Below are 23,724 nucleotides of genomic sequence, written 5' to 3' on the forward strand. Positions count from 1 at the left end.
TGTCCAGCAGAGTCGATCCGACTCCCTTCTTTACAATACTCTCAACAATGTCTGCAGCACATGTAGCAGAGTACAGTGGTGCAGAGTCAAGTGATGTCTTCACTGTAAGCTGGTAATGATATTGTGAAAGTTAACAAAGAACAATGCCATCATTTTCTGTTTAATACAGGAATTTTTTAATCTCTAAATATCTGTATCGGCATCAAAGACGAACTGTCATAACTTCGGAGCACCTTTAAACTTTAATCCTTTCATTCCATTTAATTTAATTTGTCCACTACCCGCAAAATTATTGACATTCCAACCAGCCTCAGCTCTACTTTGTGTTTGGTGCACATCAACGAATATCAGAATGCTAAGCTAACATTTTGATCATAGTTAACATGATGGGTCTAGATATGCATGTTAGCATTGCCACTGTAAACATGTACCAATTAGTTTCAATATCAACTGATCTGCCAATTAATTAATTTGTTTGTTAATCAATTAATTGTTAGTAAAATGGTAAAACAAAATCATATCATTCTTTTTTAGACTATGAGGTGACATATTTATATTTATTCCATATTTCATCCAGTTTTAAAAGTGCCAAAACCTAAAAATATTCACTTAACTGTCATACATGACAAAAATAAGCATAAAATGTTCACATTCTTCAGTGAAGCTGAAACCAGTGAGTCCTGAATGTTTGACATATTTGGTTGAAAAATAACTGAAACCATTTATCAAAAAAGTTGCTGATAAATTTTTAAACAGAATGACAAATCTTTTTCTCAGATAATCTTGTCAACTACACCACACATCACTGCAAACTCATCAAACCAGAAAAGGTCCTAGCTTTGGCAAACAGCCCTCTTTGTGGGATTTCCATATCTGGTCCTAAACTGGATGCAGCCGTCAGTTAGAAAAGTTTGCCCAATAAATCAAGTTATGGAAAATATTGAGGGCTTGTGAGTGCACTGCAGCCCATGAGTCACTCTGTGCCTCCTTTTGTTATTGGAAATGAGAGGCTCCTCATCACACTTGCCCCCCTAGAACCATCTGCTGCCATAATGTTTACTGAGGAGTCTTACCATCGCCTGAGAGGCTCGTCTGTCAGCGGGATGCTTCGTAGAGCCGATCCGAGCAGCATGAAGAAGGCAGAGAGCAGGAGGGACGCCCGCAAACCTGGAAGACACAAGATTTGATGAGGGAAGTGGAGAAAAAAGTGGAAAAATGGCAGATGGGAAATGGCATGAATGGAGAGAACACTTCAGAGGTGGCCACCCTTGAGTTACAAAGAAAATGTCTTTCATTGGAACTACTAATGGCTATTTTCATTCTCAATAAACCTGTTGATTTACAGGAATGGCTCCATAGCGATTTCCCAAAGCTCAAGTGGAGAAGTCTTACTATGTGTAAATGTATAGTCAGTCTATATTGACTGTAACAGGACAGAAACACCTCCACATTTCAGCACCTGAGACGAGCAAACTCTTGGTACTTTCTTCATTATAAATCAAAACAAATGACCACCAAATATTAAGTGTCTGCCGTCCGACTAACCATGTCAGCATTATCTCATGTACCCACATTTAGTAAATGTATCAATTACATCTGCCTAAAATTAAGGCAGTTTAATACACCACACTGCAAAAAATCCTTAATTTTCCTCCATTTTTTGGGGGGTGGGGTGTCATTTGTGGAACTGCTATAATATATTGCATTATATAGACAAGTATTTTAGTTATTTTGCCTCTCCCTACTGACTCAAATGGGACGACAAAGGAACATTTGTCAATGCAACACAACACACTTTACCAACTCTAAACACTCCAGCCTCCAAAACGATCATGCACTTAATTCAACATCTCCTAACACAGCTTCAACAACAACCGATCATTATATCTTTAATGACAAACTGATTCCAAGACTGCTGTATCAGACTGCATTACTGTTGGCTGCGTGTACCCAACCGTCTGGTAACTGAGCGGATGTGACCGATGATACACCCAATGAGAAAAGCGCAACAGGAATTCCAAAGTTCCTTATTTAATATCGCCTGTGTGACAGCAATAATCTGAACAAAGCGTCTTTCTCTACCAACTTGGAAGTGTCCATTCTCAGTTTCATCCACATAACGCCCATTTAAAAATTCACCACTTCCCTGTTTTTCTCTTTCCACGAGAGTGATCATTTTCTGCTTTGACTAACAGCTGATTATTATTATAGCAGGCACACCGGTCAAATAGGTCTGGGTTGGAATCGTACTTTATTGGCTGCAGACGGGGAAGTCCAAACATGCCAATACAGTTCTGTGGTGTGTGCTGCATTCGTTAAATGTCAAGCGAGCACGGATTTAGTCCGTCATTTGTCTCTATGCTGAGCTCTGAGGCATCAAATATTGACACGCCATGACGAGGAGCAGGTACCGACAGCGACTTATCACTGAATTACTTGGTAGATATTACTTTTCTGCCAAGATCCTCATCTTTAATAAAAAAATTAATAATAAATTACATGAAAAAAAAAACATAAGGAGATGACCCGTTAGCCAAGCAGTTAGGGCAAATATTACATGGGTGCAAATACTTTGAGTAGAGGGTCTCCGGTTTGATTACTGGCTGAGGACAATTTTCTATATGTCATTCCCCTTCACTCTACTCACACGAATCAGGTTTTTCTCCACTACTACTATTAAATAAACACATTAAAATCCCCTGAAAACTAAAATTAAAAAAACACAGAGAGAAAGAAAAAAAAAACACCTTAACTTTACAGCTGTGAAAATCATGTTAATTTGATTTGGAAATTATGCTATAATCACTGCCTTTAATAATAATAATTATGATAATAATAACTCTGTTACAGGCAGCAGAGCTACATTTCACAGCCACAGAGGCCGTTGAAGGGTTAGTCAGCTAGAGGTAGAAGTGTGGCAATTAATCAAACAATCACTTGGCTGATTAACTAAAATAAATAAAAATGTTTAATTAAATTAATTTTAAAAATAATAACAATTCTTATGATATTTGATGAATAGTTTCAGTCATTTTCAGTCAAGCATAAATATCAAAGTTCAAGCTTCTCTAAAGTGAGCATTTAACATTTTCATCACATGAGAATAAAGTGACTATAGGTTTAAGAAAAGAAGCCATTTGAATACATTTGCTTACGCTGTGGGAAATTATAATATGCATTTTTAAAATAAGATAATACTTTGCTAATTAATTAATGGATCCTTAAGGATATTCTTTTTTTTCCTATTTTATTTGTTTATTTTTAATTATGGAGAAAACCATTAATCAAGGAAATAGTTTGCACATTACCGATCATTAAACTCAGTGCTAGTTTGCTGATTTCTAAGTGCTGTTTGTGTTCCCCTTTAAAAACGCCTGCAGCAACAGAGGCTTCTAAGGGTCAGAAAGCAGACATGCATCTGCCATTCTGATTCCAGTTAAGTAGGTTTACCTTTGTGAGGAAGTACATATGTAGCGTCTGCCCTTCCCTTTTTTCACCAGTGTTCAATTACGCTTGATTGAAGCACAAAAACACTCCAGCAGACAAAACTTTGATTGTACTAAGCTGCTCTTGTAGCGACTGTGCAGGAGGGTTGTTGCTCTGCATATCTAACCAGGCCTGACAGGTAGTTAATTAAACAGGTAGCAGACAATCATTTTGGTCATAGATTATGTGCTTAGGTCATTTACCAAGAAGTAAATTATAACACAATGACATATAACATGTATTTCACACAGTGCTGCATGTACTAATTGACACAAAAAGCCAGTAACCTATATTTCAGAGAATTCCTGGCAGCCAGCCGCTTGCAAGCAGGACTTGCAAGCTTTACAACCTCACACTTAAATGGCTGGATCAGCTCGATGTGGCACATTCTGCAACAACAGCATACACTTTTATGCATGTCATTCACTCGTAACATTATGCAAGCTTACTGCTTAGCGACTGCATCACATATGACTCGATTTTATAATTCTCTTGGATGGCAACCACTGGGTTGTTGATCATCTACAGTTTCTACCTTCGGGGAAGAGAAACTCTCAGAAGGAGGCCAAGCATTTTCCCTTGCTGACATTTTGGAGCAGAGCCATTGTGTGCATGTGTTCGTCACACAAAGACATAGTTTAAGCCTGTTGCAACCTCTGGAAGTCCTATAGGGTTTACAACAAGGTCACACCATTGCTTAATGCAATTTGTGAATGCGGAATGAGTTCCCCCTAATTTGATATATGACTCAGTCGCAGACTTTGCTCCAAGCTGGGTATAAAGTTGAGCATTCATTAAAAAGGTCTGAGGGGAATCTATCGATGGTTTATTTTACTTTATATGGTCTTGTCAGTATGAATTTTACACCACTTACTGAAACAAGGATATAAGATGTGATGACGTTTCATTAAATTCGGCAAGAAAAACACTCAGAACTTCTAATCACTGATGATTCAGGATCACAAGTCGAGTTGTGCAATTTCTTGGCAAGATCTTGCACATGTTCTTTAATTCATCAGCAGTTTGGTTGCTGTGATGTGATGTTGTCACTACGCTGTTGCTGTGGTTGTCATCTGACAGTCGAACCCTGGTATTAAGCACTTTGTGTCAGTCAGGTGATGCAGAGGAACTGGTTAGGTGAAGTGCTCTCTGACTCAGCAGCTCAAGTCGAGAGGCTTCTTCACATTTTAGCCGCTACTACTCAAAAGCACTTAACAAAACATTCTGTGCTTTTTTGGAATCTGAACCCTCTTGGATGAGCGAAGTTTGGAAAGTCATTCAAAACTTGCTACTTTGCCGTATGCGGTTTCCACTTTCCTACATGCAACGCTTGACAAAGACGAAACCTTTTCCACAAACTTGTATTCATTCAGAATGCAAAAGTGGCATCAACCTGCGAAAGAATTGTTACTTTAATAAGACTATAACACTAATTGTCGAAAATTTGGATAATCAGGTTACATTTTGGTGACGTATCAGGCAAAAATGCCAAACAGTTACTGTTTCTAGCATCTTAATGAGAATTTAGAACTATTCCCCATTACATATCATTGTAATTTCACATTTCATTGTCTGTTTTCAGACTTTTTTAGCGTTCATGTCTAAGTACCTCACCAAATCTTAGGTTACAAAGCAATACTGGCCTAAAAAGAAAATGTGAACGCACTTGTATCAAGCCATCACTTTGGAGAGTTCACTTGTCATCTTTAAAGACAAGAACTGGGAATCTGACCTATTATTAAATGTTATTGTTGACTGGTTCATGAAATAGTGACAGACAATGGCAGACTACTAGCTTTCAGTTTCTGCTATCAAGTGTATTTTAAAAGTGGAAAATACTTTCAATTAGTAAAGTATTTTACATTTCTAATCAGGCCACCCAATGAGAACACTAGCCATCCCTAGCTAATCTGAACCCATTCACATAACCCTAAAATGTGTAAAATGCATGTCAAGCAGCTGCACTAAACTTCCTATATATCAAAACGCCAGCGTGTCACATGGCTGTAGAAGGATGGGAGTCAAAAACAAGAGGTCAGACACCACAAAGCTCGATAGGACACAGTGTACCAGCAGCTCGGACCAACTCACCTTTTTTGTCCATTAACCACATAAACAGCAGCCAGGGGACGTAACCCACCGGGCCCCACAGCACCAACACCGCGATGTCGGACTTGGTGAAGCCGTAAGCGTGAGCGGCCGAGTTCTGGATAGGACCCCAGAAGTTCCACACCATCCCCTGCATTAGTCCCAGCAGAGAGAACAGGGTCAGAACCAGCCATCTTCTCGCGTACACTCTGCTGTTTACTGGCGGACTGCTTGGCTCCGCGTACGAAGGGGCGAGGAGCGGCTCCCTCTCTGCCTCGGTGCTCGAACCGGCACCCATAGTAGCTAGTCCGGTCGTCGGTTCTGTTAGAATTCCGGTTTTGGGCGGTTGTTCAACAAAGCGGGAATTAGCGAGTGTCTTCTGCCGACCACACAAACAAAAACAGCCGTCAGCTTCTGTTTCTATTATTTGTCTTCACTGCGCATGTCCGAACGGAAATAGGTTGGGATGCGGAAACTGCTGTCAGTCAGTCGCCATCTTGGCTCGTCTCGTAGATTAGCTTAAGCGCGGTTGTTGCAGCGCCAACGGAGCCGAAATGGAGCAGATTCACAGTGTGGTGTTCCAAATGTAAATTATAGCTCGTTCACTGTCATGTGAGTTTTGTTTACTTCCGTTCGAACTTCATCTACACGTGTAGTGTAAGGTGAGTCCTTTGTTTTTTTTCCCGTTCTGGTCCCCCTCTTTCCCCGAAGCTAGCCGAAGTTATCTTTCCGGGGACAGTGGCGTGGAAGCTAAGATAATATCCACGAATAGAGTTTACAGAACTAGATCGCTTCTTTATTTGCTGAAACAAACACTGCACTGAGAGCTCACGAGTTGGCAATTTTAGATGTTTTGTGTCGGGAGTAGAAGCACATTCTGTTGTTTATCAGCTGTTTGGTAGTTCCTTAGACAAAACGACGCAAACAAGTTGCTCACTTTGTCACGGAAAGCCAGTTACCCACATCAGCTAAATGCTAACCCACATTTGGAACCATTTACAGTATTCAGAAGTGAAATATGTATGAAAGGTGACGAGCGAAGTACGAATGGAGAAGCTAAGATAGTACTATTACAGAATAAAGATGACTGTAAACGAACTACCAGTAAAACAAGTGTGCTTTAAAGAAAGTTCGACCAAGGATAAGACAAGACAGGTTAGGGTGTAGGGTTATTCCACCTTAAATCATCAGAGAGCTCCTGTGATTTGCCTTAAACTTTGTATCATAAACTATTGATATTTAGAATGGCATATGTTAAATCTTAGATTCTCAGCAAATATTTATTTACACATAAAAAGTTGAGACTATGTTTGAATGAACTATTAAAGATAAAAGTCTGAAATGAAAATGAAAAATATACCCATATTAAATCCATATTTTCTTTAGTTATTTGAAGAACCATATTGAAAGTTTAGAGCACTGTTCTATTGGGATGTCACTAACTACAAATATTTTTGTCTTTGGACTACATTTTTTCATGCCTGCTCAATTATTTATGAAAGTTCAACAAAAATGTCTTAAACATAAAAATGCTATTTTATAGTACAAAGTATTCTGTGTGTTTAGTATCATTGTGACGTGCAACCACATGAGGATCATTAAATGTCACTAGTTGACCTTTGTATTATCAAGTTTGTCCTATGATGAAGCATTTTTATGTTGATGATTATAGGCAGTATACGATCTTGTATTGTTGGCCCTTAAGAAAAAAGGAAATTCAGGATATCTTGGCCTCTGTTGCATCAAATGTTGATCAACATAATCCACCAACATTTTGAAAATACATACATTGCCCCCTGAAATTATCCCATGTATTCTGACTAGGATGCGTACGACACACAACGTTTTGCAGTCCAACAATAAACTTGTCATTATCCCCTGGGAGATAAACTCCGTACTTTTGACACTTTTTCTGTATTGCAAACATATCTTTGGTATTTATTTACTACAATTTCTTGCCATTTATCGGCCAACACACTGTATGTACTGATATGCTACAGCTGATAGTATCTGTAGGCCAACACTGGTCAGGATCTTATCAGTGTGGAGTTCCAGGTAAATAGATTACATACAGATTAGATAATATGTTTGTCAAGTGTGAAAGACATCATGTGGACACAAGTACAGTCAGTTTTAGATCTTGTGTCAAGTTGAAATCCCTATATATGATATGCAGACCGATTGAAGTAGGATGTGAATTTTGAGTACAAAAACAGGTGGATCTAAGTGGAAACTAATTCTTTAAAAAAAAAAAGGAAAGAGATTCTTTTTCTTTTTTTGATTAGGATAGGGTGACCATATTTTGATTTCAGACAGCCAGGACACTCGGCCCAGCAATGGGATGTTCAATCGTACTCAAAGTTTATTCGAAGAATCCTGATAATTTCAATACATTTAAAGTATGTCCTCCAGAACAGGACCAAGTCTTGTTCATCACTTTATAAAAAAACAACAAGGACGGCCAGGACAGGGCGTGAAAACAGGATATGTCCTGGGAAAACAGGACATTCGGTCACCCTAGATTATGAGATCAGCTTTTAAAACTTAGATCTGTGCTTAATTGGAACATCGGCATCAACTTCACTCATGCTCTTAGGAACAAATATCAGCTGTTGAATGTTACTTTTCCTTTGTGGAGGCTGTTATATTACCCTAATTGTTTTGAAGTATTTTTAAAAACGGACTTCTAGAGACACTAATGATAAGGTAGCTCATTCTGTCAAGTAGATAAATATTCGCTTTAGGTCATTGTTGATTACTTTCCTTACTGCATTAGATGTCTGTTTATTTTGCAGGTTTATGCTATAAGCAGTACAAACCTGCTTCAAAGTAAGGAAGCTTAGTTTCCTTCTCTCTCCACATTGTCCTCAGGTTCCCTGCACTTTTAGTGATAGCACAGTTGTAGGTTTTTCAAGGTTGTACGTGACCGAGCAACAAATACAGCAGAGAGACGCACATAAACACAACAGTTTTCTTTCCAGCCTCACTAGAATGCAACACAGTGGTCTTCAGTGTTATCATAAAGAAGATAAGGTCATCTAAGCTAGCAGGCACCGGCATGAACTCTGTGAATGCCAGCTAATGTAACAGCACAATTTAGATACCAGTTGTTAATCAGCTAATCTGTGTCTTCATCCTGTGTTGCCACCTACTATCAGTGTGTCCCCCCCGGCTATGGCTGCCATCTCCTCCATTAAACCGTTCAGCCCAGAGGAGAGCCGGAGGATTGTGGATCATTTGCAGCAACCTGCAATCTTCCTGAACATGACCTGCGGCTGGCCTGTTCTCCGCTGGACTGCGGAGCATCTTTCTGGCTGCCTCGCTGACAAACTTATCCGATTCAGACTCGGGAGGAAAGAGGAGACAAACAGTAAGAACAGAATATTATTCCAGACAGAGTTGTGTTCATATAATTCTTCTTTAAGTAATCACCTGGATTAAACATGCAGAATTAAAGCACTCATGTGACCCAAAAAGATTCAATTCAGGTTTCCCACCAAGGTTTTATTTGAAATGACTGAGTTATTAAATACACACAACTTAGGAATTAGTGGTTTTCTTTAAACAAACTATACACTGTGTTCAAAGACATTCACCCAAAATGGTTTGTCTGTTTAGCAATGCAAGAAATTCTGGCTTCCATTTAAAGATTCCAGCATAACTGATGCTTTTCTTAAAAAGCTAAACTAATGCGATTTTTCAGATTTATTTATTTTTGTGTGTTTCCTATTACTTCAGTGTACAGAGCCTCATATGACAGCTATCTCCTTTCACCCAGTTGTCAATGAGCACATAATAATTGCCTGCAGCCTTGTGTACTTCATCCTTGGACATGTGACAATTTATACATTAGCGTAATCTGATGAAGTATTGGATGCTGTTTAATGATATGATTTATAATGTCACTTGAATGAAAGAAAACACACCGAAGGGTTTTAGTCTCCGAGCATCTGGTGTATTTTGCCCTCCATGTGGCTGTAAAGCAGCTTCAGTAATGACTCTTTCTCTGATGAATGACAGAGAGCGTGTCCTCTGATAAAAACCAGCTAATTGGATTTCTAAATCATCTTTTTCCAGCTGCAACAGCTGACAGGACGGCATTTCTTATCATGGATTTTAAATGTCATGACTCAACCGTTGACACACTTTGTTTACTAAAACAAAAGAAACAGTAAATCACTACAACTGTGATGTATTCCTCTGTTAAAATGTTTGAAGAATCCATACCTGGGATGATGCATAGTGCTGTGATTCTGGTTTACAAATTATATTTCTTAAACCAGAGATCCATTGTATTGTTGCAGTAAAACTTTATCACAATTTTCCAGTGATTACCCTCCTTCTTACCTGTGTTTTTTGCTATTTTCTTCTACTGTCCAGCTCCTCTGTTTGAGACGCAGTGTTCCTATGTGGAGGCCAAAGTGACTCAGTTTCTCAGCTGGACCCAGGGTCAGTCTGAAACAGATGTGGGCCCTTTTTCTGAATACCCCCACTCAGAATATTGGGCCTATGCTGACTACAAATACATCGCAATGCTGTTTCAAGATCAGCCTTTCATGTTTGAGGTAATCATCCTGCTGCTACATGCATGTGAAGATATCCGGTCAGTTCTTCTTTAACCAGCCTATAAGTTTCCAAGTTTGTCTCCATATATTGTGCAATTTATTAATTTTACAAAGACCTTATAGTGTTTCATGAGTTTAGACACGGGGGTTTCTATGAAACTAGTCAAACAGTCTAAATTAAATCTGACAGCTGTGTTTGAACAACGAGAGATCTAGTTGTGCAAACTCAGTGTTAATTAGCAACTCAGAAGTTTGGATGGCCTTGCAACTAAAAGGCATTTGGGAGAAACTTTTATAGGTAGTTTGATGATGTAAAAGTTACATCAGCTTTCCAATAAGTTGGAATCAGGTCATTATTTGTGTTAGAAGTTTTTCTGTCAGGATCAGCAGTTAAGTAAAAAGCTCATGAAACTGAAATTTGAGGCTTGTAATGAAGAAAGTTTTGACTACTTTTGAGTTTTTAATATTAAAGATACAGAACAGGAACAAAAAGTAAGCAGAAATCCGGACATTGCACTTTTACCAGAACCAATATGAGAGGTTTGAGGTTGGCCGCAGATGTTGCAGTAAAGTCGGACTCACAGCTGGTGTTTCAGTTTGTCCAGGTGTTAGATTGAGTTGAAATTGAGGCTCTGTGTAGGTCAGACCCTTGGAGTGAAATGGACATGACAAAGAGCAGCAGAGCTAAAAATTGTGTGGACACAGGTGGCCAGACACATAATGCATAATGTATTTTATGTAAAATGATCGTCTCCTTTAACAGCAAGCTTGGATTCGTTGTTTTTCTAGCAATACAGCCACACTTGGATGAATTATTTTTTTTAAACACAGCTTTAAAATATGATTGCGCAAAGAGGTTGATATGACAAGACCAGCAGAACAAATCAAAGCAAATAATAATCCAAATTAATTCCAAATGTCTGTTTTGTTAGTGTTTTCACTGTATTATTCTACTTACCCAAATGCAATAACATCCTGCTGCATTATTAGGCTTCTGTCACATAGGTGGGACTTGGTATTTATGGCTTCTTATGGTTTATACATGACCCAAATGTTTGATATCACATCCACTCGAAGCAGCAAAGTTTTATTTACAGTGAGTGTTTAGAGGCTGGCTTCTTAAAGTTTAATTTAGAATTATTTCCTACACATTATTATCTCCTAATGCAGTTGCAAGAAAGTTGAATTATTTACAAATTAAAAAGGAATGAATGAAAAAAATACAAATTAAAAGAGCCAAAACATTCCCCTCCCAGGTCTCATTTATAATCTTACATTTTTTTTCCTCCTTGTTTTGACACTTTCAATTAAAATGTTCAGCTTTGTGCCCGACGGGATTTTATATTAGCTGCTATTTTCATCCGTCTGGTAGGTAGAGACATAAAAGCGGCATCCTTTCTTGAGCCACTGCCACAAATTTATTTCATTTTTATCTCCGTGATAAATTTTTATTGGACATCCACCTGCAATTATTACCTGCTGACATTCATGCCTTTGAGACAGGCAGACATGAGCTTTTTGTAGGATAAATGGTGCTGGGAAAACAGCTGCCTGGAGGCTAGATTGGCTGGTCTGTCACTTACAGCAGCCTGCATGTATGGTAATGACTTCATTATTCAGGATGCCGATAAGATCGCTACACCTTTGTGTTCTGACAGTACATGATTGACAGGGTAGCCTTCCTTGAAAGATGACAAATACTGTAGCTCGGTTTCTCTGCACAGAAACCTCCATCGGTCACCTATAATAAGCCCTGTCAAAGGAGCTGATGAGGTAGAGTCACATCCGTGAGCTTACAGCAGAGTTGTGACAGTTGTGGAAATGTGAATCTTGTTTCCATGTCATGTCATTACTGTGGACAAAAGAACCAACACTGTTATTTATAAATCCTAAATTGTTATTTATACTTTGACATTATTTTGGATTGATAAGTGTCAATTGAATGTTGTGTGTGTGTGTGTGTGTGTTGCAGGATGTAAAGTGGTCCGAGTTTGGTTTTGAGGGACGTAATGGGAGAGAGAGCACCTTATGGATCGGCACAGAGGGAGCAAACACGCCGTGTCACCTTGACTCTTACGGCTGTAACCTGGTGCTGCAGGTGCAAGGAAGGTGAGAAGGATTATCGCAGGTGTTGGCAGCTTTATGTGCACCAGAGTCCAAATTCAGAAACATTACACAAACAAAGTTTTCTTGTTTATATTTAGCTTATTAGGTTAGATGCAGATAGATTCCTACCGATTGTCTGACCGTGTATTTAGGTCACGAAGACAAAAGAAAGTGAAATTAATATGTTTTGCAAAGAGCATTTGATTTTTGTAATCGTAAAAATGTACATGGATGATTCAAATTGTTCCATAGAAAGCACTGTTTTCTTTCTCACTATATTATGCTGATATTTTAAGAAAAGTTGGTATTTGTCCCTCTGATCAATACTTCTTACAGGGTTTTCAATACTTTCAATTCTCCCCAGGCCTTTACATTTTCAAGCTTGGATTTTTGTGTTAATACCACTGAGGTTACAAATAGCCTGTAAGAAGAGTTTTTTTGTTTTTTTGTTTGTTTTTTTAAATAGTCTAAAATAATGTCTATGATGTTTTATCTTTCCATAAGAAATAACTCACCAGTTTCAATTAGATCACATGTGTACCTCAGAGCTTTCTGCACCTTATAATGTTTTTTTATTTTTTTGTTATTCATTAAGTGATAATGATTTGCACCCATTCTGGTACTATTTACAGAGCTTTAAATAAAACATCCCTTCAGCTTCCTGTTTCACAGATTTGTGAGTTTGGCTTCGAGTCACAACACAGACTTTAATTAAATGGAGCACAAGTTAAAAGTCACCTCCATTCATTGATTAAAACCCGAAAAACTTGTCTCCATGCATCAGAGTTGAATATTTATTTTATTTTCCATTAAAAACAATCCCTTACAGCCTTAAAATGGCTTAGGTGTAAGTCGACACTGTTGCTTCCTCTGGATGTGCACATCTATAAAACCTCTGCCTCTCTCTCATCACATTTCTATAACCTGCTGCAACTCAAGCAAACCAGCTCACCTACAACTTTACTAAATCACTGTGAAACTATTCTGCACGACACAATCACAAGTTGTAATATTGCAGTCGTTTAGTCACACGTGCCCGAACATGATATTGATTCTAAAGAAGAGTAATGATACAGAAAGCTGACATGAGACCTTAGATTTGTTACATATGAAACTCTAGACGCCTCAATCTGTGTTTTAGAGACTGTCATCAGTACACTGCAGTTTCAAGGTGGAAACACACACTGTTGGTTCCTTATTGCACTCATCATGTGTCTTTCAGTGTCTTTAATTAGACAAGCTGTAAGCTGATAGTAAAGTTCAGGATTCCTCACAACCACACCTGCACTTGGCACCACTGTGGCGGCTGTAAAAGTTTCCTGCCTAAAGCATTCAGCTCCACACACAAAACGCAGGATACTGTAACTGCTGATACTGAGCGCAATCCTGTCCTCTGCCCTCTGAAAAAGAGGTAATCTCTCCCTGAGCTCAAGCCGAGAGGAAGGGAAATGGAGACAGAGGGCGAGACGCTGTACGGGGCATCGAGAGTCAAGAAATAAAAGGGAAAAGGTCTACCTTATCTCGCTCTGCTCTTCCCCCAGAGAGCAACAGTTTTACTTCACTCCTTGTAATTGGGTCTCAGGTTCTTTTTATTCTTTATTGATCTCAGACGGAATGAAATTGAGCTCAAGCAGTCCTTTGACACTGCTGATCTATGAAAATACAACAGTGTTGATTGATACCCTGATATCTGTGGCAGTGGTGGGTCAGATGAACAGATCACAATCGCGGCCCCGTCTGCGTTTATCGTCTCACAGACCAAGATTAGGAACTTGATGATTTAAAAATGACTGGTAATATTTTCAAACCATCAAATCAAGAAATAGATGTAAGTTCTGTTGATTGTCCACTGCAGCCGCCACATGACCAGTTAACACAGATTATTTCAAACCACCTTAAGATGCCTGAGATTGATTTGAGCAATTTATAATAGCAATAGTTCTTCTTCTTTTCATAATTTCCATGTTTTATGTTGTATCTCTGGTTATATCGGCATCCATCACAATAAGAACTGAACAGTTTCACTTATTTTTACTGTCTAATACACTCTGTCAACTTTGGTTTTTTTTTGTTTTTTTTTTATCTTTTCAACAGTTTTTAACAAAAGGCTGCTCTGCCTAAATGTACAGCTTATGAAATCGTTAATTCACACCATTGTGTCTGACCAAACAAATGAATTCAATTCTAACAGTAGTCTTTTCCTGCTCCTTTTGTCTGAAGTCATATTAAAATGTCTTGCTCCTTGTCTGTAGGAAGCGCTGGCACCTCTTTCCTCCAGAAGACACAGCTAACCTTTACCCAACCAGAGTCCCGTATGAGGAGTCCAGTGTCTTCAGCCAGGTGGATGTTCTGCATCCAGACCTGAGGAGGTTTCCGGCCTTTCAGGCTGCCAGAGCCCACGTCGTCACACTGCAGCCTGGGCAGGTCGGCATTCTTCACACAATGTTTTCTAATATAAAATGTAATGCTTCACCTAGATTACATTATTGGCTGAATTTGATTAGTTATGCCCCCTAAAGGGCAAACATGGTTTTATTCTAACCACAAAGATGCATCAGTGAGCAGATAAATCGAGACTGAAGAACTGACAGAGGCGCTCACATGTTCTTGTCAGTGACATAAATCTCCTCAGGGTGTTCAGTTTAAGTTCATACCTAAACAAGGACTATGTCATTTTAACAAACAAGAATTCAGATATTTGCTCTTGATCCTATTGAAGACGTTGTGTATGCATCGATCTCATCAATTCCTTACTTTGTTCTTTAGTTTTCAGTTTGTAGATAAGAAACTAAATATTTTCATGAAACAGATTCAGTTTGCTTCACTAAAATATTTCAGTCAGTTAAAATAGTCAAATGACAGGGAAATAAGATGCCTCTGTTTTGATAATCTGTGAATGTTGAATCCAGTTTCCAGGCAGCAAAGCGAATATATTTACATGTTCCAGTATTTTAACTGTGAGCAGTTCCTGCTTTTCTTTTTAACATGTGAGTTAATTTAAAAATCCTCATGTTTTAGAGTGATGTATCCAAAAAAATTGATATTTGATAACATTGCACTGTCCTTTAGAGCAGTGGTTCTCAAACTGGGGGTCAGGACCCCCATGGGGGTCCCAAGATTATTTCAGGGGGTCGCCAGATTATTGAAATAAATAAATAAAGAAATAAATAAAGTCTACATTTATCAAATAAATTTGTATTAGGCCTGTTAAAATTAAAAGCGTCTACTTCTTCCCACTTCTTTTTTGAACTTATGATTTGATTTTGCTATATTATTATTCTTTTTTGCTCTTTTTTTTTTAATGCTCTTTTTAAAATAATTTTCCTTTGTTTTTATATTATATTTTTCCTTTCATTTGTTCGAAATAAATTTAGTTCATTCATTCATTCAAAAGAAAGTTAGCGTGTTAATGTAGAGAGATTCATCTGTGGAATTAACAGTATTTTTTAACGCATTAATGCATGAACAACAAAGTTATGTCTCATGATATATTAAAAATTTAAATTGGGGGTCACGAACACACACTTCTGTTATCTTAGTGCCGTGGCTCAAAAGTTTGAGAACCACTGCTTTAGAGAACAATGTTGGACTGTTTCACTACTTTCTGACATTTTTTCAACTGAAAATAATCCAATAATTAAGAAATAATCAGCAAGTTTATCAAAAGTAAAGCATAATGATGAGTTGAAGCCCTAAAGCAGACGATTATAAACCCTATAAACCTCTGAAACAGTCCGATTTGGGAACCGTTTTATGCACATTTGAAAGAAGTTTATTCATAGTTTACTCAGTTAAATTTTATCAATGACATTCTGTCTGTATTGAACTTTGAGCTCTGCATCTTGTATCATATCCAACACTGAACAGGCACCTCTTTAATTTGTTCAAGTCAACTCTGTTTTTCAGACATAAGGAAAACCTAAAGAGTAATTTACCAAAGTTTAATGTTACGTAATACGTGATGAACTGCTTGTGACACCGAGGCAATAACCATAAAATATAACTTTATTGGTCCATAAGCTATGAACATGTAAAAGTAGACTCCACATTGAGATTTATTTGTCGTGGTGTCCTCCATAAAAGTGTGAAGCCAGGCAACAGTCGTGACTTGTCTTCAAATTAAAACCTGGTCTCCTCAGTTACGTTGTGTCACCTTCAGCAGGCGGTGGTTTTTCCATTGACGAAAGTAGGAGCTATAATAATATAAGATGCATCATCACTCTTGATGCCTTGTCAGGGGAGAAGTAACTGGGTCACGTCCTGGCCAGTAGGCCAACTGACAAATCAGTCAAGCTGCTGTCATCTGTTCCGCCTTAGAAGTAGGTGAGCTCAAAGGTACGACTGAAGTGCTGTGAAATCTTAAGTCGCCTTTTATGATGATGGTTTTCACGTATGTCCCTCCTTTGATCGTCAATCATGGCGCAGGTCTTCCCGCGTGTATTCGACCTTCACCTTATTTCCGATTCCAGCTGCATTGTTTTTGTTTTTCTGGAGTCAAAATGGCGACAAAGCAATTAGCTATCTGTCTCCTTTCGCTATCTGCTCATACTGGAGCTCCTGTAGCGTACTAAACAGCCTCCTATCTGCAAGACAAAACCCTGCTGTCAAGTAACGCCGCCAGCTAGTTGTGGAGTGATTTATAGGTCAGGGTCACTGCTAACCTTTTCCCTATATTTGTTTTAATTAGTTTTTCATTCCTTACTGCAATATTATTGATGAAGTTTTGGTGTAAGTCCTGACTAGTCTAAATGGTCAAAAGACTTGGGGTATTTTTGAGCAGTGGCCTTCGCTCTTGACTGTATGTGGTGAAATGAATCCGGTCACAAAGAAGTTTCCTCGCTATCTCACAATCTTCTCTTAGTAATTGGAGTTGGCTCAGGTGCTATCACATGACCTTAATCTGGCCCTTCAGTCACACAATAAGCTCGATGGGATGACCTGTGCCTCGCCCCAGGAGCAGACAGCAGCAATAGAAGGTGATGCCTGTGCAGGATGATACACACAGATTCATAAAAATGCTTTCAACTACTCGTACCAGTTTATACACAGTCTACAATAGTTTTAATTCAGACAGCGTGGCCTGGTAAAATGTTCTACATGCGACCTGTGATCCTTGTTTGTGGTTTAACCTCAGTTTTACATGAACTCTCATGTAAATTAGCATCGCATCAATTTGCTACTGAATATAAATCAGCTGAGGAGACTTGTCCCTCTCACACTATGTAAATAAAAAAAAACGTGAATAAATCATCAAGCACAGAGGAGTAAATGAAATGAATGAAAAATACTTCATTTATCCCAGAAGGGAAATTCAATTAAAGTGTTATCAGCCCCGAGCGGGATTCAAACTCGGGGCCTCCGACTCCATTGCCCAGTGCAGGAAGGGGCCTGCTTAGCGTGGTGAGCTATGAGCTATGCAAGACATTAGGTTTTATTGCTGATCTGTCAGATAGTTAGACTATCACGGTATCACGTCTGTACAGATGCTGTTTGGTTTTTTTGAAAGTGTTATATGAAGTTTTGGTCCTTTATAAATTAAATCATCCGTCCATTATCTATAAATCGTTCAATCCTCACTAGGATCATGGGGGGGGCTGGAGTCTATCTCAGCTGACTTAGGGTGAAGGCAGGGGACACCCTGGACAGGTCACCAGTCTATCACAGGGCTACACTTAGAGACAGACAACCAAGCACACTCACATTCACACCTACGGACAATTTACAATCACCAATTAACCTCAACATGTTTTTGGACTGTGTGGGAGGAAGCCAGAGAACCCGGAGAGAACCTATGCTGCACGGGGAGAACATGCAAACTCCACGCAGAAAGATTCCGGTGCCCCCACCGGGACACGAACCGGCGACCTTCTTGCTGCGACTCAACTATGCAGCCTAAATTAAATCAGCTTAACTTTAATATATAATTGTGAGATATTGTAAGCTCTTTATGTATGAATGGGTTCAGCCTCTGATAAACTTCACTGTGAAGCATATATTTGTTCTTTTGACAGAAAAAATCTCTTCAGTTCAACTAAAATGAAAGTTTTCTCTCAAATAGAACTGCAGCAGTTGATTCATTAGTTGTCAACTATTAAATTAATCACCAACTATTTTGATAATTGATTATTTTGAGTAACTTTTTAGAAAAAAAAAGACAAAATTCTCTGATTCCAGGATCTTAAATTTAAATATTTTCTGGTTTCTTTCCTTCTCTATGACTGTAAACACAATGTCTTTGAGTTGCAGATAAAAGAAGTCAATTGAAGACTTTATCTTAGGTTTTGGGAAATACCAATTGACATTTTTCGACATTTTCTCAATTTTCATGACATACCAACCATCTAATCAGTATGATATATAATATTCATATAAATAATAATGTAATTGACAGATTAATCACTAATTAAAATTATTGTTTCACAAGATAATAATCTACTTTCAAATGTCCTGCTCTTGAGTCAACATCTAAACCAATCAGATCAGGTGAAATCCTTCCGTTTTTCATTATGATTGGAGGCCATACAGTCACTGGAGAGCAGCTGTGATGTTTGTCACCAAAAACTTGCAGCCGCTGCCTCGATCTCATGATGTTATCGTTGCCTCTCTCATTGTGACGTCACAGAAATTCAGGATCAATACAGAAATCAAACCAGCATGCATTGTGCGGCATCTGTGATTGATTCTGTTGCTCATCTCAAAAAAGCAAAACAGCAAGTAGCTGTATGTGGAAGGCAAATCATGGCCTCTATCTGTAGTTCAGGAGTGGCCCTGGATATTTGATGTCATTATCCTCTTTGAATCTTCACAGCTTCTCACACAAACGACCTTGATGTCTTCCTCTCAGTGCCGCGGCTGGCATTCACGTTCTGTTAACAGCTACAAGTCAGCTTTCGCGCTCACTTCACTAAACACTTGGAAATGCTTAAGCTGTTGACACAGAATGGATAGTTCTGGTATCCACAGCAATCTCATGCAAGATGACTCCATCTCTGCAAATCAAATCAGAGGACAGATCATTCATCTTGTGTTGTCAGACCACAGCCCACGAATGAATCAAGACTGCTGTGGAGGCTGGAATCAATAAGCCTCCGTCTTTGTAACAGAGTCACTTTATGAATGGATGAACCGCCGACGGTGCAGGGAGGGAAGGTTTATGCTGCCATCTAGTGGATGCTCAGAGCAGTTATGCATTCCCTCACAATTTATTTTACAGGCTTAGATAGACACAAGGGAAGGGAGTGGGAGCTTTCAATGAACCTCTAATCCATTTAAGCTTCTGAGGGTAGTTTATCTTCTTTGTGCAGGTGCTTTATGTTCCCAGACACTGGTGGCATTATGTGGAGTCAGTGGATCCCATCACCGTCAGTGTCAACTCCTGGATTGAGCTGGTAAGCGAACCTATCATGTCTCGTTTTCATCCTTAAGCTCTTCGGCTCAGAACCTGAAACAATGTTCTATATGTTCAAAACAAAATATGACATTTAAGGGTAGGAGGTGGCACGTCGTTGCCCTGACGAACTCCTACTCATGTTGATCCTGACAGTGTTCTGTGCTCCCAGATTAGGACCCCTCTCATTTTTGAGTAATGAACAGTCCTGGCAGTAACAGATTCCCTGTCATTATGATAAGTGTGTGTGCACAACCAGGAGTGTGTGCCGCATGAAAAAAAAGCTCCCTGCTGCCAGACAAACTGTTTATTCAAAGGGTGGGTCTCTCTTCAGTTCCCCTGCAAGGTCACAGACACAACAGACTGTCTCTGCAGCACATCCAGAGGATGTGTGTTTATCAATGACTGTAACTGTCTTGATATTCAGTGCTCATTATTGTGATGCTCATTTGACTCTCTGTTCCTGCACAGGAGGTGGATGACGTGGCAAGAGTCAGCGAAGCTGTGACCAAGACGATTGTCTTTGCAATGAAAAGTGCTCCAAGTGATGACAACACAGACAACTGGCTCAACCCCACAGAGGTAGAAAACAATTAGTCTGACATGAATTCATCCGTCAAACCAATAGCTCTCGTCTGACTAGTGCTTCTGACTTGTATAGGCACCCTGTAGGTATCATACTCTTAAGAAAGAATTGCACAGCAGGGTCCTTTGCTGAACTTAATGTCCTTTCCAGCAGTTTTAAAGAAAGAGATCGGTATCAGCTCCAGAACTTTTGTCCATTCTCCACCTCTTTACCAAGTTCCATGAAGTTCAGCTGTTTAGTTTTTGCATAATCCTGCTAACAAACAAACACACAGCACAGACAGCGTACTTTTTGAGGAAAAATGCACTTTTCATAGGAAGACATTAACTATTCCTGTTACTTTTTCACAAAGAAAAACCCTCTGGCAATTTTGTGTGTCAGAAGGAAAAATTGGAACACGGATTTGGTCATTCCCTTCATCCAACAGTGGTCTAAACTGTAGCTGAGTGATGATTTAACATCTGTCTATCTACAGTGGAGCTATATCTGGACAATAATTATAAATCTGAATGGATAAATCTTACCAGGTTTTCATTCACACTAAAGGTATTGAAGTTGTTGTTTGTTCCTGACCATTTCCTGGCCTGTCCTGTTATGCTGTCAGAAATATTCTGGCCCATAAGAACCTGCAAAACCACAACTTTTGATGTTTAGACTTACATTTCCACGTGGATTAAACAAAAAAAGAATGATGGACTTTAGAGGTGCTTTTAGCAGAATTTTGCAGACAGCTCAAGGTTTCAGTCTTTATGCTAAGCTAAGCTAATTAACGGCTGGCTGCAGCTTCATATTTATTATACAGACATGAAAATAACACCAACATATTCATATATCCCATGGCATTAAAACAATTCTACCTTTTTAAAATGTTGTAAAGCTGATTTATTTTTATTTTAAATTTTTTTTAATTGCTGGTTTATGATTTTAGCCATATTGGTTTTTGCATTTCTATTTAACTTTTTTTTTTTTTGTCTTTACAGTTTGATGCTCTTTAGCTTGTGCCTTTTGGACAGTTTTACACTTCTTTCCAATTTCAAGCTATACAGGGTGTAATAAGTCACACTTCAGAATGGCAGTCACCCTCTCATAGTGGAAGATACTAGAATAATGAAAAGTGAACGATTTTGAAGACAGTGCAAGAGACTCAGAAGGCTTCTTACAGTAACACTTTCCTCTTTAGACTGAGCCTCTGAATGTTATTTAGTTAAGTACAAGAAGTCTCCCACTGTGCAGCATTATTGGTGTAAAGTATAGCTGAACGAACTTTTGTGCTTGAATCCATCCAGACCTCTACGATCCTGATGCGACTCCGGTTTTCCTTCTGATAGTTTACGAACCACGTTGCCTCCCACACTGTTTTCTGTGTATCAGCTGGTCCAGCCAGGCAGCTTCTAACACTTACGCAGTGTATTTATCCCACCTACAAGAGATCATTTACTGTGTGGAGAGCAGCAGTATAGAAACACAGATGGCAGAGAGAGCCTAAGGCCCCTGGGATGCTTCCTGTAAATACAAATAGAAGAGAAGCACTGAACTTAAAACCCACTCACAGTACTTTCTAAGTGTGTTACAGGCACTTTATTGTGCTATAGTGAATGTAACAGTCCATCCTTAAATTGGGCAAATCTGAATATTGAGTCATTTGTTACATTGCAAGACTGCAATATGAGTTGCTATGAGCTTTGTAAAGGGTTTCTTTCATTTATTATCTCAGCTTGTGAGCACGTACACACCATAACTGATGAAATAACATCTACGTGGTAGGTAGAGCCATTTCCCCAGACATTATAGCAATCAACTGCTGCTGCAAAACACGTCTTTTCTGATGATATACTGATGGTTCAGCGAGTACAACATTTACTTGACGAAAGCTTTTATTCGGCTTAATGGCAATTTTTGGTCTGTGTGTCTCAACGTGTTTTTTTTTCTTAATAACTTGAAACTCGGGCTTGCCAAAGTCATACATTTTCACAACCTACACAGAATAAACTGGTTTTGAATCCATTTTTTGTTAAACCATTAGCTCTAAGTGTCATTGCAAACATGCATAGGGGGTTTTTTTTGTCCTTTGTTAATCTAGTTTCCTGAAATTCTTTCGGGAAAACAAATCATGTGTTTTTTTTAGACAGAGCGACTGAAATTCCCCTCTAAAGAAGTGTACCTGTTTCTTTTTTAAAACCTCAAAGGAGTTAAATGCCATTAAGGTCTTAGTAGCTGTCTCCGGCTGTCATCCCGTGTGTGTTTTTGCAGGAAGGAAAAGCGCCCCATGATGAGAACATGCAGCATGTGAACTTGGCAGTGAGGGCTTGTGCTCGAAGGCAGCTGACCTGGGACACGAGGGACACCTGCCCAGTGAAGCGGGACTCAAATGGGCAAATCAAGAAAAACAGAGACCGTGTTAGGAATTCTGCACCATTCAGTGTTCCCTTTGGACCTCATCTCATCCCCGTATGCTGTCAGCAAGAAGAACTGAGGACGACCCCCAAAGATCCAGACGTCAGCTCACATACGGCATCGAGAGGCACATCTGCGTCGTCTGTCAAACCCCACGAGGGAAAACATGAATGTAGCTCTGGTTTAAGTCAAAGTAGGCCATGTGACGGTGCAGAATGGACATCAGAGCACTCTTCAGAGGATTGTAAGGAGGTCAAACACACAACAATAACCACTAATGACCTGTTAGACTGCCTGGTGCATCCTGATATCATCACTCGCGTCACCGAGCTTTTATTGGAAAGGCACATGGGGAGTGACAGGAACACTGTGCCACTCTAGCTTTAATACTCACCTGAGAAAGATTATAAATCTCACTGGAGTTTGCAGTGATTCAGAGATGTGAGCGAAGCTAAAAAAAAATATAAAAAAAGCATTTTTGGCTGCAGAAATCCATCCTCTAAGCTACCGGTAGTGTTCTGTTGTCAGTTATTATTCGCTCATCCGTCAATTCCACCTGACCTTCCCCCCCGGATGCAAGAAGTCACACCCAAAACGAATCATAATCGCCATCGAGTGGCTCTAACATTTCCTTGTTTTGTTTTCCTGCACATGCTAATCCTGTTTGGTTCCCCCAGAGTAGGAAAAATGACCACTTAAATCAATTTAGTATGCTAATACGCCAAATAATTCACAATAATATTGCACGGATGCAAACATTTGTTTTCCACGTAATGTTTCTTTGTCATTCGGTAATGGGACTTGTCATTGAGCAGCCGCAGAGGGCTGATCGTAATGGTTTTGTGATTGATGGAGCCTGCGTAAGGAGCAATGAATGAAATGGGACTGTTTGAACAGTTTGCTGCCACAGGACACACAGCTCGGAGGAGACAAAGGAAGGGTGTGCAGCGACATGCAGGGCTATAATAAATGTAATATTTTTACAAATAATTTCTTTTCTAAGCTTCATTTCTTGTATTTGTTTTTCCACAAACATGGGTGACATTTACACATCTGAGCACAGATGGTGTTAGATGTAAAATATTGTGGCACAAAAATGTTCCTAGTTATGA

At 39.1% G+C, this 23,724-nt stretch overlaps 2 protein-coding genes across 2 annotated transcripts in view; one reads left to right on the plus strand and one right to left on the minus strand.

The window, feature by feature from the left end:
* Positions 1-6,017, minus strand: part of slc49a4 (solute carrier family 49 member 4) — a 56,127-nt gene extending 50,110 nt beyond the window's left edge. Inside the window, exons 1-2 of the mRNA XM_008301875.1 lie at positions 5,578-6,017; positions 1,074-1,167 (exon numbers count right to left, since the gene is read on the minus strand). Of these exons, the coding sequence (XP_008300097.1) occupies positions 1,074-1,167; positions 5,578-5,872 (389 nt within the window). The 5' untranslated portion in view covers positions 5,873-6,017. The remainder of the gene's footprint in view (positions 1-1,073; positions 1,168-5,577) is intronic.
* Positions 6,018-8,748: 2,731 nt separating this feature from the next.
* hspbap1 (hspb associated protein 1) lies at positions 8,749-23,602 on the plus strand. The gene is made up of 7 exons (XM_008301876.1): positions 8,749-8,944; positions 9,955-10,139; positions 12,112-12,248; positions 14,498-14,669; positions 19,550-19,633; positions 20,104-20,214; positions 22,469-23,602. Exons 1-7 carry the CDS (start codon positions 8,749-8,751, stop codon positions 22,991-22,993), a joined length of 1,410 nt encoding a protein of 469 aa, XP_008300098.1. The 3' UTR covers positions 22,994-23,602.
* Positions 23,603-23,724: the final 122 nt, after the last annotated feature.

This window comes from Stegastes partitus, unplaced genomic scaffold (genome assembly GCF_000690725.1).
Source record: "Stegastes partitus isolate 25-593 unplaced genomic scaffold, Stegastes_partitus-1.0.2 Scaffold1724, whole genome shotgun sequence".
Taxonomy (NCBI): Eukaryota; Metazoa; Chordata; class Actinopteri; family Pomacentridae; genus Stegastes; species Stegastes partitus.